The 15,681-nt window shown below is 42.7% G+C and overlaps 1 protein-coding gene across 1 annotated transcript; it reads left to right on the forward strand.

Moving 5' to 3' along the window:
- Positions 1 to 1,784: 1,784 nt before the first annotated feature.
- Positions 1,785 to 2,906, forward strand: LOC115269609 (arp2/3 complex-activating protein rickA-like). Its single transcript, XM_029878430.2, has one exon. The coding sequence runs from the start codon at positions 1,785 to 1,787 to the stop codon at positions 2,904 to 2,906; it is 1,122 nt and encodes a 373-aa protein (XP_029734290.2).
- The last annotated feature ends 12,775 nt before the right edge of the window (positions 2,907 to 15,681 follow it).

Genomic DNA, 15,681 nt, shown 5'->3' on the forward strand with positions numbered 1-15,681 from the left:
TCACGTTTTCATTACTATTTTGAATGTTATTTGCAAATTTATCAATTTTAACACTTCACACGTGTTAATCAAAGTAGCCTGCGTATGATAACTCCAACTTTACAATTTTTTGTGACATTTAAAATGGGTTTTTGGGCAAAATAGTAAAGACTACTATGATTTTTACTCGCAGTTTTTTTTAAAGAGTTGAATATTTCGGCAAAATTTCATGCTTGCTTCAAAATATACCACTCAAGATCTATTAAATCTGAAAGTTTTTTCAAATATCTTGTTTTTCAAATTTTGATGTTTTTGTGCCTAAATTATTTTGAAAGAGAAGCAATTCTTTATTCTGAAGTTGTCCTGCCAGTAGATACTCACGAATCACTTTTCGATTAAGAGTTTTATGTTTACCCAACGCCTTGATTACTTAAAATTGACGTTTTGTGTTCAATTGTTTTGTGCATTAATTTATTGAATTAACAGTGCTCATATATTTATTCGTCTATCGAAAAAAAGAAATTATAATGGTTTTTGGTCCTGTGTGAGCGACTCACGCAAGTGCAAAGCTTCGTTATACCAATCCGTGTGGTCAATTATGATTTTCAGTTAACTCAACGTACATACGTTAAAATGAATAAATTATTGGATAAATTATAAAAAAATCCTCAGCTCAAGATGAGATTTGAATTCACGACTCTTATACAATAGGCAAGTGCTTGACTAATTAAGTCGCTGTGCCAAATATTGACACGGCATTGATGAGCTCAGTTTTTGTTTTTTTTTTATAATTTAATCAATATTAATCGAAACATATGTACGTTGAGTCAACTGAAAATCATTATTTATTCCACATGTTGGTATACCGAAACTTTGCACTAACGTTATTCGCTCAGACAGGGTCAAAAACCATTATATTTTTTTTTTCTTTAAATAGACCAATAAATATATATATGCACTGTTGATTCAATGCATCAATACGCAAGACAATTGAACACAAAAAGTTAATTTTAAGTAATTAAGGCGTTGGGTAAACATAAAACTCTTAATTTAAAAGTGATCCGTGAGGATCTAATGACAGGACAACTCCGGAATAAAGAATTGCTTCTCTTTCAAAATAATTTAGGTATAAAAACATCAATATTTAAACACAAGATATCTCAAAAACACTAAATTATACCTCCGGCAAACTTTCAGATTTAATAGATCATGAGTGGTATATTTTGAAGCAAGCATCAAATTTTGCCGAAATTTGCAACTTTTTTGAAAATAACTGCTAGTTAATATCATAGTAGTTTCTACTATTTTGACCAAAAACTAATTTTAAATGACCGGAAAAATTGTAGAGTTGTTATCATCAGACGCAGGCAACTTTGATCTACACTTGGGAAGTGTTGAAATTGATAATATTGAAAATAACATTCAAAATAATAACGAAAACGTGATTTTCACGTTAATTTTACTATTTTTCATATAACTATGTTATTTGATGTCACACAGCTTTGGTGTCTTCGGCGACTTTTCTTATTTTTGCACGCTCTACAACTTTGCAGAAGACGGGAAACCTCTAGGACGTTAAACAAAAAAGTTAGTATCGCAGCGCCACCTATGCGGCAAAATTACCAACTAAATTTCTTTTCCACATAAAAGTACAGGTAAAATTAATACAAGTCTCAGAAGACACCAACTCAAAAAAATGTACACCCAAAACGCTAGAGGTTTTTACTTGCTAGATCCCGCTCGTGGCCCAGTGTGCATTGGAAACGTTCAACCAATATGGCCACCATCTGCAGTTCACCATCGAGATGGAGAAGGATGGCACCTTGCCCTTCCTGGACACGCTCGTGATTCGACACGACGATCAATCCGCAACGACCAAGTGGTACTCCAAACCCATATCGTCCGGCCGCCTACTCAACTACCACTCGTTCCATCCAACAGCCATGAAAATGAACGTAGCGATGAACTTTATGAAACGCGTATTGCAGCTCTCCACGGATGGCCAAATCGAACAACAGAAGAATCAGATTTTCCAAAATCTGTGGAGAAACGATTATCCCTCGTCGCTCATAAACAGGATGATGAACCGCATTACCAACAACAATGCGCCTCCACCACCCACTCGCCAAAGACCACCTCCACCACCACCGCATCGCTCTCCATCACCGCCATCCCCAGAACCACCACCTCCTGCGCTGCCACAAATCACGCCAACGTCAACACTGCTGCTGCCATCTCCGCCACCTCCACCACCACTACAGACACCGCTACCGAATCCATCGCCACCGAATGCTGCAAATCCACCAACAGAACAACAACAAATTAACAGCACGCAACGAGATCATCATCACCAAGTCACAGAAGTCCCCTATCGATCGATGCCAAACATTCCAACACTAACCCGTACCATCTCCATCATCCTGAAAAAAGATTATGATCAGGTAAAAATAGTCACCAGAAACATCAAAACAACAAAATCCCTGCTAAAAACAATCAAAGACCCAGTCCCCCCAAATGATCAACATAACGTTGTCTACAGTACTCCATGCAATAACTGCGAAAGAGTCTATATCGGAATGAATAGCAACCAACTCAAAAAGCGAATGAGCGGACACAAATCAGATGTAAACAAGATTGTTAACACACCAACAGACATAACTCATGCAAAAACAGCTCTCACACAACACATGATCGAACACAACCACACCTTCAATCTCGATGGCACAAAAATAGTAGATCGCACTTTCCGATCAACAGCCCTACCAATATTAGAAATGTGCCATATACAGAACACATCTAATACCATAAATTTCCGCACCGACGTAGATGGCCTCAATATAGCCTATGCTGGCATATTGCATACAATCAAAAAAGCCAACTCTCGCAGAGAGCAACCTAGCAATAGCACACACAGCACACACAATTAATGTTAGATGAAGTTCTACGGATAAACTTTATCCAACTACACGAAAGCTCTAACTTGTTTCACCCGCCATCTTTGAACCAACCGTTGAAAGTCATATTGTAATAGCACAGTCCAGGTCGTTGATAATAGGTGTGTCCAGTACAGTGTCCCAAAACCAAAAATTAAATAACTATTTCAAAACCTAGGCATACAAAAGCACGCAATGATACTCTCGGCATTACCAAATGTAACGAAGAACGACAGACAGTGTAGGTGTAGTTTTATGGTTTTATGTTATGTTTTCCGTTCTATGTTATAATACCAAAATTATGCATTCTATTTTAGTTTACCCTTGAAAAAGGCCAAATACACAAGGCCGAAACGTCGGGCAATACAAAACCAGTCGTTTTGAATTTCCCTAGACTGAGAAAGCCAGTTCGAAATCATAAATCAAATTCCAGTCGAAATTCACGAACTTATTATCTATGTCTACTGAAACACACTGCACCAAGTTTTGAACGTGTAGGGTGCTTTGTTACGAGTGTAGATCTGAAGGCCTTAACCACATCATACTGAAAGGTGACCTCAGATATCTCTGACGCTCTGGAAACTTCTCTCCTATGGCTTGCACTATGTGTATGAATCAAATGGGCAAACTCTGATGTTTGTGCACTTCTGTTGATATACCATTTCAAATTCAAACCATATTTCTCAACTTCAGAATAGTTCGGATGATCCAGGATGCCTCTATGATGTGTATACAAGTATCATATGATTCAACTAATCTTCTATGACTACCAAAATGCACTATACCAAGTTTGACATGCATTCGATGCGTTATTACGGGTGTAGATTTAAAGGCATTAACTCAAGAATGGTTTGGATGGCCTAAGGTATCGCCATTGATGTGCAGTTAGTCTTTCATACTCTGATTTACATGTATGGATCTAATGAAATCAGTTCTGACATTCATACATTAGTTTGATATAGTATTATAGGTAAAGGCCTTACAATCAGAACTCCAGAGCAGGGATGGGAGTGTTCTCATCCTTGCTCCAGAGCTATTTTAAGTTGCCTAGAAATTTAGCAGGTCATGGCTACCATCATTTCATGTTTCAAAATGTATATTTGAATGTTATTCAGCAAGTTTAAGTGATTTAAAAAGTAAACACAACTATTTGTATTCAGTAGAGAAAGTTCAAAACTTCTGGACGTTTTGGATAATCTGGAGATCTATATTACAGCTGTTAAAGGACATAAGACATTTCTATCTAACAGCCCCAACCTAAACAAAGAATATTGTGCAATTTCCATTGAAATATATCACATGTATATAGAAATAAAACGCGGAATCGAATGAAGAACAAGTGGTGTACACTACATTTGCAGCTATATCTCCAGAACGTTCTAGCATAACATAATCTCCATATATGCATACGATAGCACAACTAATCCCTTTGATATAAACATTTTGGTTTTGAAAATCCACTCACTGGGTCAAAAGCTATAAGTAAAACTATGCAAAAAAGTTGTCCACATCCGTTAAGAGATAAGCGATAAACAACGGACAAGAATTGGAACTTGTCCCAGCAGGGCTTCCGTTGAAACGTATTGAAATATGGACTTTATAGTGACTGACCCGAGACAAGTAGGTTTTCAACAGCTAGTGCCGAGCGTCAGTCGACGGTGGTGTCTACGACAAGTTTATAAGTGAAAAACATGAAATTGAAAAAAAAAATAACTGAATTCTGCTCCGTTATGCCTGTTGGCGCATGAGCCTCAAATAAATGAATAAGTGAAAAAAAAAGGATGATGATAGGTACTGAACGGTTCACAAACGGATTCCAAAGATGTTGGTAGTTGCCGAACAGCTGGACGAGCTGAACGGCTTCACGGGCGGGCTGACTAACATCAGTAAGCTCCAGATACAGGGCCTGCTGAAGCTCCGCCAATCGCTAGCTCTGGCCAAGAAGGAGTATGATCTCCTGGTCGAAGAGCGGAATATACGAACGAACAGCTTCTTAGTTGGCAACGCGACGATAGCGCGTGAGACCATGCAGCTTGGTGGAGCCGTAGCGGAGAAGTCAAACCGCCCTACGGCTGCATGGCCGTAACTTGTCAAAGAGACGTGGCCCGCTAGGGGCAATGAGCGTCCGGCAGGAGCCGGCGGAAAGCTGAAGATAAAGAAAGGGACAGCCAGCGCGAGCACTCAGGCTCCCAAGTCGGTTGCGAAACGCGCAAGGGGCAGGGTAACCAAGCCCCAGGATGCCAGCTCTAAGAGAAACGGGGGCCAACCGGACCAAGGGAAGGAGAACCCTATGGATTACGGTTGGAAAAAAAAAGTCGAGAAAAGTGAAACCAGCCCGCAAGCCCGAACGGATCGATGCTCAAGTCTTCAAAACTGAGGCGGATACAAACGCCGAAGTGCTGAGAGCCTTGCGAAGCGAAAATCGTCTCTCACCGCTGGGCGTGGATGTAAAACGCACTCGGCGCACCAGCTCTGTGGAGATGATGCTGGACTGAAGAAGGCGGCTATTAAAGGCACCTCCTACAAGGCTCTAGCTCAAAAGGTTTTGGGCGAAAAAGTGCAGGTAACAGCCCTAACGATGAAAGCGACTCTCCAGTGTAAAAACCTGGACGAGATCACCGACGCAGAGAAGCTTGCAGCCGCACGTAAGCAGGAGGAGGATGCTCCAAGTGCATCGATCCACCTGCGAAAGGGTCCGGCAGGCAAGCAGATTGCCACGATCAAGCTTCTTGTAGGAGTCCGTTAAAATAGGGAGGATTAAGGTACGGTGGTGCGTGTGTCATCTGACGTTCCACGAGCTTCCGGAGGTTTGTTTCAGGTGTCTGGAACCAGGACACAAGTCATGGTACTGCAAAGGCCCTGACAGGAGCAGACTGTGAAGAAAATGGGGCGCCGAAAGCCATAGGGCCCAAGGTTGCACGAGTCCACCCATTTATTTGATCTGTACCGGGAAATCCGTGAACAACATGCATCCTACGGGTGGTCCAAGGTGCCTGGCCTTCAGAAAGCCGCAGTGAACAAATCACAATGCAGGTAGGTAACGCAGCTGAATCTGAATAACTGTGACGCGGCTCGGCAACTGCTTTGTCAGGCGGTTTATGAGTGAGGGACGGATATCGCCATCATAGCGGACCCGTACCAAGTATCCGCCAGCCACGGCAATTGGGTCGCGGATGGGTCAAGAAAAATGGCGGCGATATGGACGACGGGTAAATATCCCATCCAGGAGTTGGTGTCTACTAGCTATGAGGGCTTTGTGGTCGCCAAAGTAAACGGGGTCTTTTGTGTAGCTATTATGCGCCTCCGCGGTGGCCGATCGAGCAGTTCACGCAGACGCTGGACTGCATGACGACCGTGCAAACAGGGCGAAGACCGGTGGTAATAGCGGGTGACTTCAATGCCTGGACCGTGGAATGGGGAAGCTGTTTCACGAACCAGCGGGTCAGGTCCTGGTAAAGAAACTGGTTATACTAGATGTCGACCAGGATTATGTCGGTACCAAGAGTACCTACAGCCGGAACGGTGCGGAGTCGATCATTGACGTTACTTTTTAGTCTTGGACTAACAAGTAGTTTGAACTGGAGAGTAGTTGATAGCTACACTCACAGCGTTCACCATGCGGTTCACTGCGGTAGAGGGAGAGGAAGAGGCGGCTAGGCCAAAGCCAAGCCTTCGAAGGTTGAAGACGTCATACTTTGTCCACGTGCTGGGACTGGCTAGTTCAGACGCTAAACAAGAGATGGTCTCTTCCAAGGTATCTTTATCTCAATCCCAATTTTATTTCTTCTCCCTCAAGAAGATGATGAAAAGGGCCGTATTCTAACGATGGCACAAATATCCATAATAGAGGATACCTAGGAGGATACTGTGTTTTAACCAGAGCATCCGGCCTTATAATACCTAACAATCTTCACGGGACAACCGTGGAAGGGCAACTGATTTCTCGGTATCTTGCTCGATGGCCGCAACCTGAATCTTGTGCATATTGAGAATAGTTATAGTTATCCCACCCACGCAACTCATTTATAGTTTCTCTGGGCAATCCAATTTGTACATTAAATTTAACTGTCATTTATGCTCTGTTTTTGCTCATGCTCATATCAAAATTTGTCCAAGTTCCGGCAGAAGTGTTGATGTTAATGTGTAGCACAGCAAGCGTTTACTCCCCTTTAATGCGTAGATAATTGTACACCCTAGAAATAACACATTCCATAATTGTTGCAAAGTGTACAGGAAAACTAACCGCAGTTAATGGAGTCAGGAGCACTCCAAGCCATTTGGGTTTATTGCAGTTTTGAACTCAGACGAAGTCACAACGCAGCGCCTTATCAAATTAAGTTTTTTTTTCTCCTGCAGCCACAGCAATAATACAAATTGAGCGTTTGATACTGCTGCTGAAACCAATTGTTGGCACCCGGAGTAAGGCTTCACCGAGAAAATAACCATATAATCTAGGACAACAAGTGTGATAGGTACCAAGCGGTGACGAGAGGAGAATGAATCAACGGGGCAGTTTCGATGATTGTCGTACAATTTTCTGTAAGACTTCCCCGGAAGAAGAGCCACATGCATCGTGATGGGCTAGAAAAGCATGGCGATGGCAGTGGGGGTGCTAACGATGTGGGTGCTCTTTTGAATGGCATGTGACGTACACTAGTATGGGACAAACATCAAACTCTCGCTCCAGTTGACTTTTTCGATTCCATTCAGGTCCCATATGAACTGTACAAAATTTCAGCGCAATCGGTGAAACTATAATTTAGCGCAAGCGGTTCAAAGTTTTCATAGGATTTACTATGGGAAAAGTTACACTTTCAAACAAAAAATCCCAGAGGTCGCCCCTTGTCTCCTTAATTCAAATCGATCAACGCTTCTTGTAGAAAAATCATTTATGTAACTTTCTTCCGAAGACCGCAAAACAATTGGATGCTTGTGGAAAAAGTTATTGATTTATTACCGATTAGTGATCCAACGAACGGCTTTTTGTTCTGTTTTATCAGCAGCACTGCTGCTGCCGTTGCTGCATAGGGTGGCGGGTGGCATCACCACCCCCAGAAACAGCAGCAGCCAAGGCAGCAGCTACAGTGCTGCTGATAAAACAAAACAATAAGCCGTTCGTCAGATCACTAATCGGTAATAAATCAATAACTTTTTTCACATGCATCCAATTGTTTTGAAAACTTTGAATCGCTTGCGCTAAATTATAGTTTCACCGATTGCGCTGAAATTTTGTACAGTTCATTTGGGACCTAAATTGGATCTAAAAAGTCGACTGGAGCGAGGATTTATTTTTTCCATACAAGCGTGTCCCATACTAACGTACACGCGACATGCTGGAATCAGTTTGGCGGGATGTTAAATTTGTAGGTTAGGAAAATGGATGATGTTGGTGAATGGATGAAAAATGGAACAGTACGAGGGGACTAATGTTGTGTCATGACATTAAGATTCAATATTGAATGTTATTAGTTCTAAAATGTTATTCTTTTTAAAGAGATTTCATATAACGTGTCGTTGTACAGTTGGATGTGCATCTTGTTGGCTGACCACAACGTTTTTTTCTTGATATCATAAGATGGATCTTGTGGTCAGCCAACAACAAGGTCTTAATCAATTGCATATTATTCACAATTTATAAAGAATTCTTAAAACGAGTGTTCGGGGTCACGTGTAGTTGTTACAAATTTGTTCCATGACTCAGGCAGGAATAAAATTTATTGCCTCCTCATCGACTGAGTAAATCTAACCGATTTACTTTTCTAACCAAACGGCTTTTCGGGCCCGTTTGAAGTTGATCATTAATATTAACTTCTTTTCCCGATCAGCCTAGATAGCTGTGTAGTGTCGGTAGCGGTTAGTTCAACTGGCTAAGAATAGCACTATGGACCGCCTGTTCCAGTGGTAGGAGTCCACTAATCAGGTGACCCCTAATTCATGGTGTTATGCGGCTTTACGCTTACCGTGCCTAGGAATGAATGGTTAGGGGGGTCTTATAAAAACCTAATCGCAAACGGAGCCTGTGGAGTACCAGGGCACCCTCCACAGTATTTTGCCCTTACTGCGCTAACCGGAGCAATAGTGCGGTGGACCTTGTGTTTCTCCGAGACAATCAGCTGCCCTTCTTCAATCTCATACTTGAGGCTGAATAAGGGCGGGATTATGAAGATGTTATTAATTAGTTTAAATTTTCACCTATATGGTTTCGCATTATGCGTTTTACACAGTGTATTCTGGAGCATCCTCGCCTTTGGCGCACTCAAATCGATACCGATCTGGCTTTATTGTTGCTGTTCTTTTTTGTGCTGTGATTGTTAAGAGTTTAATCTTGCCTAGTTTGGGTAGTGGCTACCTTTAGGATAGCTCAGATCAATATTCAGCACAAAAGAACAGCAACGATCAATCTTTGTAGATTTATGCAAAATGGTACAGCCCAAGTGGCGTTAGTCCAAGAACCTTACTTTCGTAAGGGGAATTTCTATCTAGGAAACCTTGTGAATCCGGTGTTTGCTACTTTCAGTAAAAATGAAATGGCAAACTCACGTGTCATGCCTCGAGCATGTGTGCTTGTCAACAACGCAATCGTTGCTACACTCATCTCTGAACTAACTACCGTAAACCGGGGTCAAATTGATCAGCGGGGTGAAATTGATCACTCGGGTACTACATTGTAATTCCATACTAGGAACTCTTAAGCGTCGTAATGATCTTAAACTTTTTACGTCATCTGATTCGTAGATGTCTAGAGATGAGTGTAGACTTTCAATTTATTAGGAAAAGTTAGTTTTGCCTATTTTTTTCAAGGAATTTGCAATGTATTTCTCATTTAGCTGAAATCATTGCTACTAAACAATCAATTGCTAATAGGACTTCCCGTGAATTCTCTGTTTCAACATTTTTGTGAAGCCTTGGTAGAGATGTAATGCAGCTAATCAGAACATGAAATAGTTATAAAAAGTTCGTTTTATGAAGAAATAGTCATTTATTGTGATAGAAATCGCTTATTTGAAATGAAATTGCCTACCTTTAGGCGTTTAAGGGGAAATTTCAAAATTTAATTTTGCATTTAAAGCAATAAGTTCACTAGTTGTAAGATTTTAGACGCGTTATTCGGTTTTAGAAGGGCAAAATTATGCGGTGAAGGAAATTTTCCTTTCTAACCGATGCTTAATTGTATGCTGATCAATTTCGCCCCAAAGTGGCTTTTCCAATATTTTGATATTTGAAGTTATTTAACTTAAAGTTTAAATTTGTTGAACAAAATTCTGTCTCATGGTTCCATGGAGATCCACTGGGTACTGGTTTTACAGAAATTCTTTTGGCAATATTTGTATTCTCACTGATGTTATCCGCAAAAGTTGTTTTCAAGTGATCAATTTGACCCCGGATTACGGTACCAGAGATGTATGTGCTATCACAATCGATGTATCTGTTGGAAACCTCAACAGGAAATACGTTTATTGTTCGGTTTATTTACCGCATGATGAACCATCCCCTACGGATGCTTTCAAGCAAGTCATTGCATACTGCACTTCAAAAGGCCTTCCGCTAATTGTTGGTAGTGATGCTAATGCTCACCATATAATCTGGGGCAGCTCAGACATCAATTTGAGTGGCTCTAGTTTGATGGAATACTTAAGTAGTACAGATCTTGGATTACTTAACATAGGCAACCGCCCAACCTTCTTGGTATCTGCTAGAGAGGAAGTGTTAGACATAACTCTTTGCTCTAGCAGAATTAGTCACGAGCTGACCAATTGGCATGTGTCAGATGAAGAATCTTTATCTGATCATCGCTACATCTTGTTTGAACATGTGAATATTACTTCGCAAACTTTGCGTCCCCCGGTCAACTAACTGGGATCTCTTTACCGATTTGGTTGCAGCCAAATTTCATGGATACTCACCATCAATTGACACTCCAAGTGATTTAGATGAAGCCGTTGATACTACAACGGCCTTCATCATGGAAGCTTTTGAAGAAGCTTGCCCTCTGCGGTCTGTGAAGACCACAAGAGGAACCCCTTGGTGGAACTCTGATCTGGCCAAGCTCAGGAAACAATGTAGAACGAGTTGGAACAGACGACGTTCGGCTGGATCGGAGGCTTTCAGGTCGGCTCGCAAGGCCTACCAGAAAGCTATTCGGTCTGCTGAACGATCCGGCTGGAAAAACCTTTGTACAAACGTTTCAAGTCTGAGTGAAGCCAGTCGATTGAACAAAATCCTTGCAAAATCTAAGGATTTTCAAGTGAACGAACTTCGTTTGCCAAATGGTGATTTCACTTCCTCTGATGAGGAAGTTTTGGAATGTTTATTCAGTACACACTTCCCCGGATGTGTGGATATTACATCTTCGGATGCACCTGATGTCTTTTCTTGTAGTTATGATTCTTTAGCTTTGGCTCGGAGTATCATAACTTCAGAATCGATTGAATGGGCACTTAATAGCTTTGCTCCTTTCAAATCTCCCGGGGCAGATGGGATTTATCCTATTTTGCATCAGAAGGGATTTGATCATTTCAAACATGTTTTGAAACAACTACTTGTTTGCAGTTTTGCTACAGGGTATATTCCCAAATCCTGGCGGGATATTACTGTAAAGTTTATTCCGAAAGTGGATCGTGCGTTGTATGAAGAAGCAAAGAGCTTCAGACCTATCAGTTTGACCTCTTTTCTTCTGAAATGCTTAGAACGCATTGTCGATCATCACATCCGTGATGTTTATCTGGCCAATGTGCCTCTTCATGTGAACCAACATGCTTACCAATCTGGAAAGTCCACTGTGACTCTTTTACACAAAGTTGTTTACGATATCGAGAAGGCATTCGCTCAAAAGCAATCCTGCTTGAGTGTTTTCTTAGATATCGAGGGTGCCTTTGACAACGTGCCTTTCGATGCCATATTGGAAGCCGCACGGGGTCATGGTATATCTCCAATGATTTCCAATTGGATTCACCAAATGCTCAAAAACCGACATCTCTTCGCGACATTGCGTCAAGCGGCGATTAGGAAATTGAGTGTTTGTGGATGCCCCCAAGGGGGAGTCTTATCACCACTTTTGTGGAATCTCGTAGCAGATACGCTATTGAGGAAACTCAATAATAGCGGATTTCCTACTTATGGTTTTGCCGACGTCTACCTAACATTGTTAGTCGGTATGTGCATCAGCACCCTTTTCGACCTGATGCAAAACGCTCTTCAGGTAGTTGAGGGTTGGTGTCGCCAATATAGCCTTTCGGTAAATCCGAGTAAAACATCTATTGTTCTTTTCACGGAAAAGCGAAACCGTAATGGTGTTCGACCTTTACGTCTCTTTGATTCTGATATCAATGTGACTGACCAGGTAAAGTACGTTGGAGTCATTCTTGATTCCAAGCTTTCCTGGACACCTCACATTGAGTTCAGAATCAAGAAAGCTTGTATGGCCTTCGGGCAATGCCGGCGAACCTTTGGTACAACTTGGGGTCTTAAACCCAAGTATATCAAATGGATTTACACAACTGTTGTTCGTTCAATATTGGCGTATGGATGTCTTGTGTGGTGGCAAAAGGGCGAAGTGAGAACGGTCCAATCAAAATTAGACCATCTCCAAAGGATGTGCCTAATGGCGATGTCTGGAGCGTTCTCTTCAACTCCTACGGCAGCGCTCGAAGTTCTCTTTGACGTTGCCCCACTACACATTCATCTCAAACAAGAAGCACTTTCTTGCACTTACCGTCTATGGGTACACGGTTTACTAGAGGAAACTCCTGTGAACCGCAGTTCAACACACACCTCGTTGTTTCCACTTTTGGTGAATTGGGACAAAGTTGTCCTTGCTCCAAGTGATCCTACAATTGCTTGTAATTTTCCATATAGGATATTTTCCACGAAATTCCCTTCCCGGGAAGAGTGGACATCTGGTTATCTGGAGAGAAGTATTTCAGATGGCATCGTATGTTACAATGATGACTCCCTTCTCGAAGGTGGAGCAGGTGCTGGTGTTTATTCTCGTGAGCTAAGGCTGTATCGGTCTTATTCACTTGGTAGACACTGCACCGTTTTTCAGGCCGAAATCTTTGCTCTTATGTGTGGAGTGCAATCAGCACTTCAGCAGCACGTAATGGGCAAAGTAATATACTTCTGTTCAGATAGCCAGGCTGCTATTAAAGCACTTGCTTCGGCCAACTCCAGGTCGAAGATAGTTATCGCTTGTCGAACTCAAATTGAGGAGCTGAATTCAGCAAACGCTGTTCACCTTGTATGGGTACCTGGCCATTCTTCCATTGCTGGAAATGAATTGGCTGATGAGTTAGCTCGCACTGGAGCATCACATGACTTCATTGGCCCTGAGCCAGCTATTCCGATATCGAAGTGTTGGGTAAAGCTTCAGATTCACACCTGCTACTCAACACAGACAATACTGAAATAGTTTGGAGTCATGTCGTCAAACTAAATTGTATTGTACTGAGCCATCTCCAAGGGTGGCGAAGTATCTTACAAATCTGTCAAAGCAAAATTGCAGCATGCTGGTCAAAGCATTGACTGGCCACTGCCGACTCAGTTATCACATGGCGAATATTCAGCAAGCTGATTCATTTGCCTGTGATAGCTGTGAATCCGATTATGGAACTTCGTATCATTTAATATGTAACTGTCCAGTTTTTGTGCAATTGCGTTTCCGAGTACTCGGTAAACACTTATTAAGTGAAACTGACTTTAGAAACCTGAATCTGCAGGACATTCTGCTGTTCTTGACCCGTTGTGGTAAAGAGCTATAGGCTTTCTTTACGCTTTATGTGATATCACAGTGCCCTTTTCAGGGCGCTGTTTGAACCCATTGTGGTACGCTTATGCGTGTATGAAGACCCTATTCCATTACCTGTCCTTTTCCCTGTCCCAACCTTTTTTCCTTCCCTTCTCCCTCAGGTAAATGATGAATAGGCTCGTGTTTATGGCGATGGCACAAATTTCCCAAATGGAGGAGAACGTGCCTCTGGAGCCGACCTACTGATTAGTTGTTACAAATTTGTTCCATGACTCAGGCAGGAATAAAATTTATTGCCTCCTCATCGACTGAGTAAATCTAACCGATTTGTTAAAAATTGTACCTAAGAAGCGCTGTATATTTCCGGAAAAAACTTTTTCGATGAACCTTGTTATTTTGGTAACTGCATTGCAAGAACATAGTACAGAACTCCTCCAAAATACTATCGATGGATTCTAATAAGTGCCCATGGATTGAGCGTTATTGTAACTGTAATTCCACCAGGCTATTCTGTGGTAGGTCCATATTCCGAACTAACTCAATTTCCACCATCGCAGAATCGCACCATTCCAAGCCAAGAAGCCGCCTAGCATGCTCGCCCATCCATGCACGCCCAAAGGCGAGCAGTCGATTCGGTATCCTGCAAGCCGGGTCGGGTCACCCCGCCTATAAATAATCCGTTGTCAACAACTGTGTTGATGATGATTATCATCCATCCGTGGTGGAGGCCGCGTGGTGCCGATAACGAAGCGTAAGTACTGGAAATATTCTCCACCCGTTCGCCCTTCTCCTCTGTATCCTTCCTCCCTGGGACGGCGGCGGAGCACACTCACTTGATTTTAATGTGATCCAAAACATTTTACGGCTTCCCTTGTGCGCGTCCTCCTTGCTGACGATGTCCTGCCGAAGTTTGTTTTTTGACTGAACCGTACGGCGGTGGCGACTTCCAGTGCGTTTTGTTTGCCTGTTGCTGTTTTGGCCGGAAACAGCGCCTCCGTTTGCCTAGCATGAACCATTATACTGCTAGTGTTTTTCTCAGTGGATAATGAGAAGATGGGCTAAAGGCACAACTCAAGGAAACGATTTAAGTTGTGTTACAGTGGAGTTTTTGGGCTTCTTTCCCATAGTTAAAAGATTCTATGAAATGGTACACTTTTAAGCATTTATTCTAGGTTTTGATCCTAACTGTCCCTGTCTTTGCTGTCCCTAGCTATGTTCACATGAACAACTGTCGTCTTCGGCCTTCTGGCCAGTCACTCACTTCGATCCCGCAGAATCGTTCGAAGATACTCACGGAATCTCCCGTCCGGCCAGTAGCCTCACCACGTCTGGGAGCTGGCCTCGCTCGACACGATTGAGAACTGTCGATGTGATAGCGGTCGCGCCACCGTTGCCTCGCCGGCTTCATGCCGACGGTCGGGATGTTGAGGTTATCTCCTGCACTGCTGTCGTCGCACTTTTTCCGTCTTCGCGTTCTACCACGGCCGTCGAATGATTCGGAGAACCCCACGACGTTCAAACCAAGCGGAACTGTGAATGTGAAGAACCGGCAAAACAGGACGTCCTGGAAGATTGGTGTCCTGCCTTCGGACCGATCATGATGCGATCGCGACGCCATCTCACTTTCAATCGGACATCACCCAACGGCGTCGGTGCAATGACGGCTTCGGCAACCACAACTCCTGTTCACACGATATTCGAATTGCCGCTGTCTCGTGGCTTCTTCCGTGGCAGCGATCTTGACACCCGGAAATCTTACTCGACGTCGGCGCGGAATTCAAACGTTTTCCGAACAGCTATCTCGAGTTTACGGTAACTTTTCTACTCCAACAATGGCGTCCGACCCGTTTGCCGGCTCAAGAGAGAAGAAAGCCAAGCTCCTCGTCCGCTTTAGTCCCAAGCAGTGTACGCAAAATATGGCACCGCAAACGAAAAGTAGGCAACAAAGAAGGCACGGCAACAACGCTTTGTTTTTTCGTTAGCAGATAATGACAAAATCGCTCCCGAGTTTGTTCACAACAAAAA

This window comes from Aedes albopictus, chromosome 2 (assembly GCF_035046485.1).
Source record: "Aedes albopictus strain Foshan chromosome 2, AalbF5, whole genome shotgun sequence".
Lineage (NCBI taxonomy): Eukaryota > Metazoa > Arthropoda > Insecta > Diptera > Culicidae > Aedes > Aedes albopictus.

Excerpts from the sequence above, each read along its gene's own strand:
- LOC115269609 (XM_029878430.2), top strand. The coding sequence starts at position 1,785 with ATGGAGAAGGATGGCACCTTGCCCTTCCTGGACACGCTCGTGATTCGA.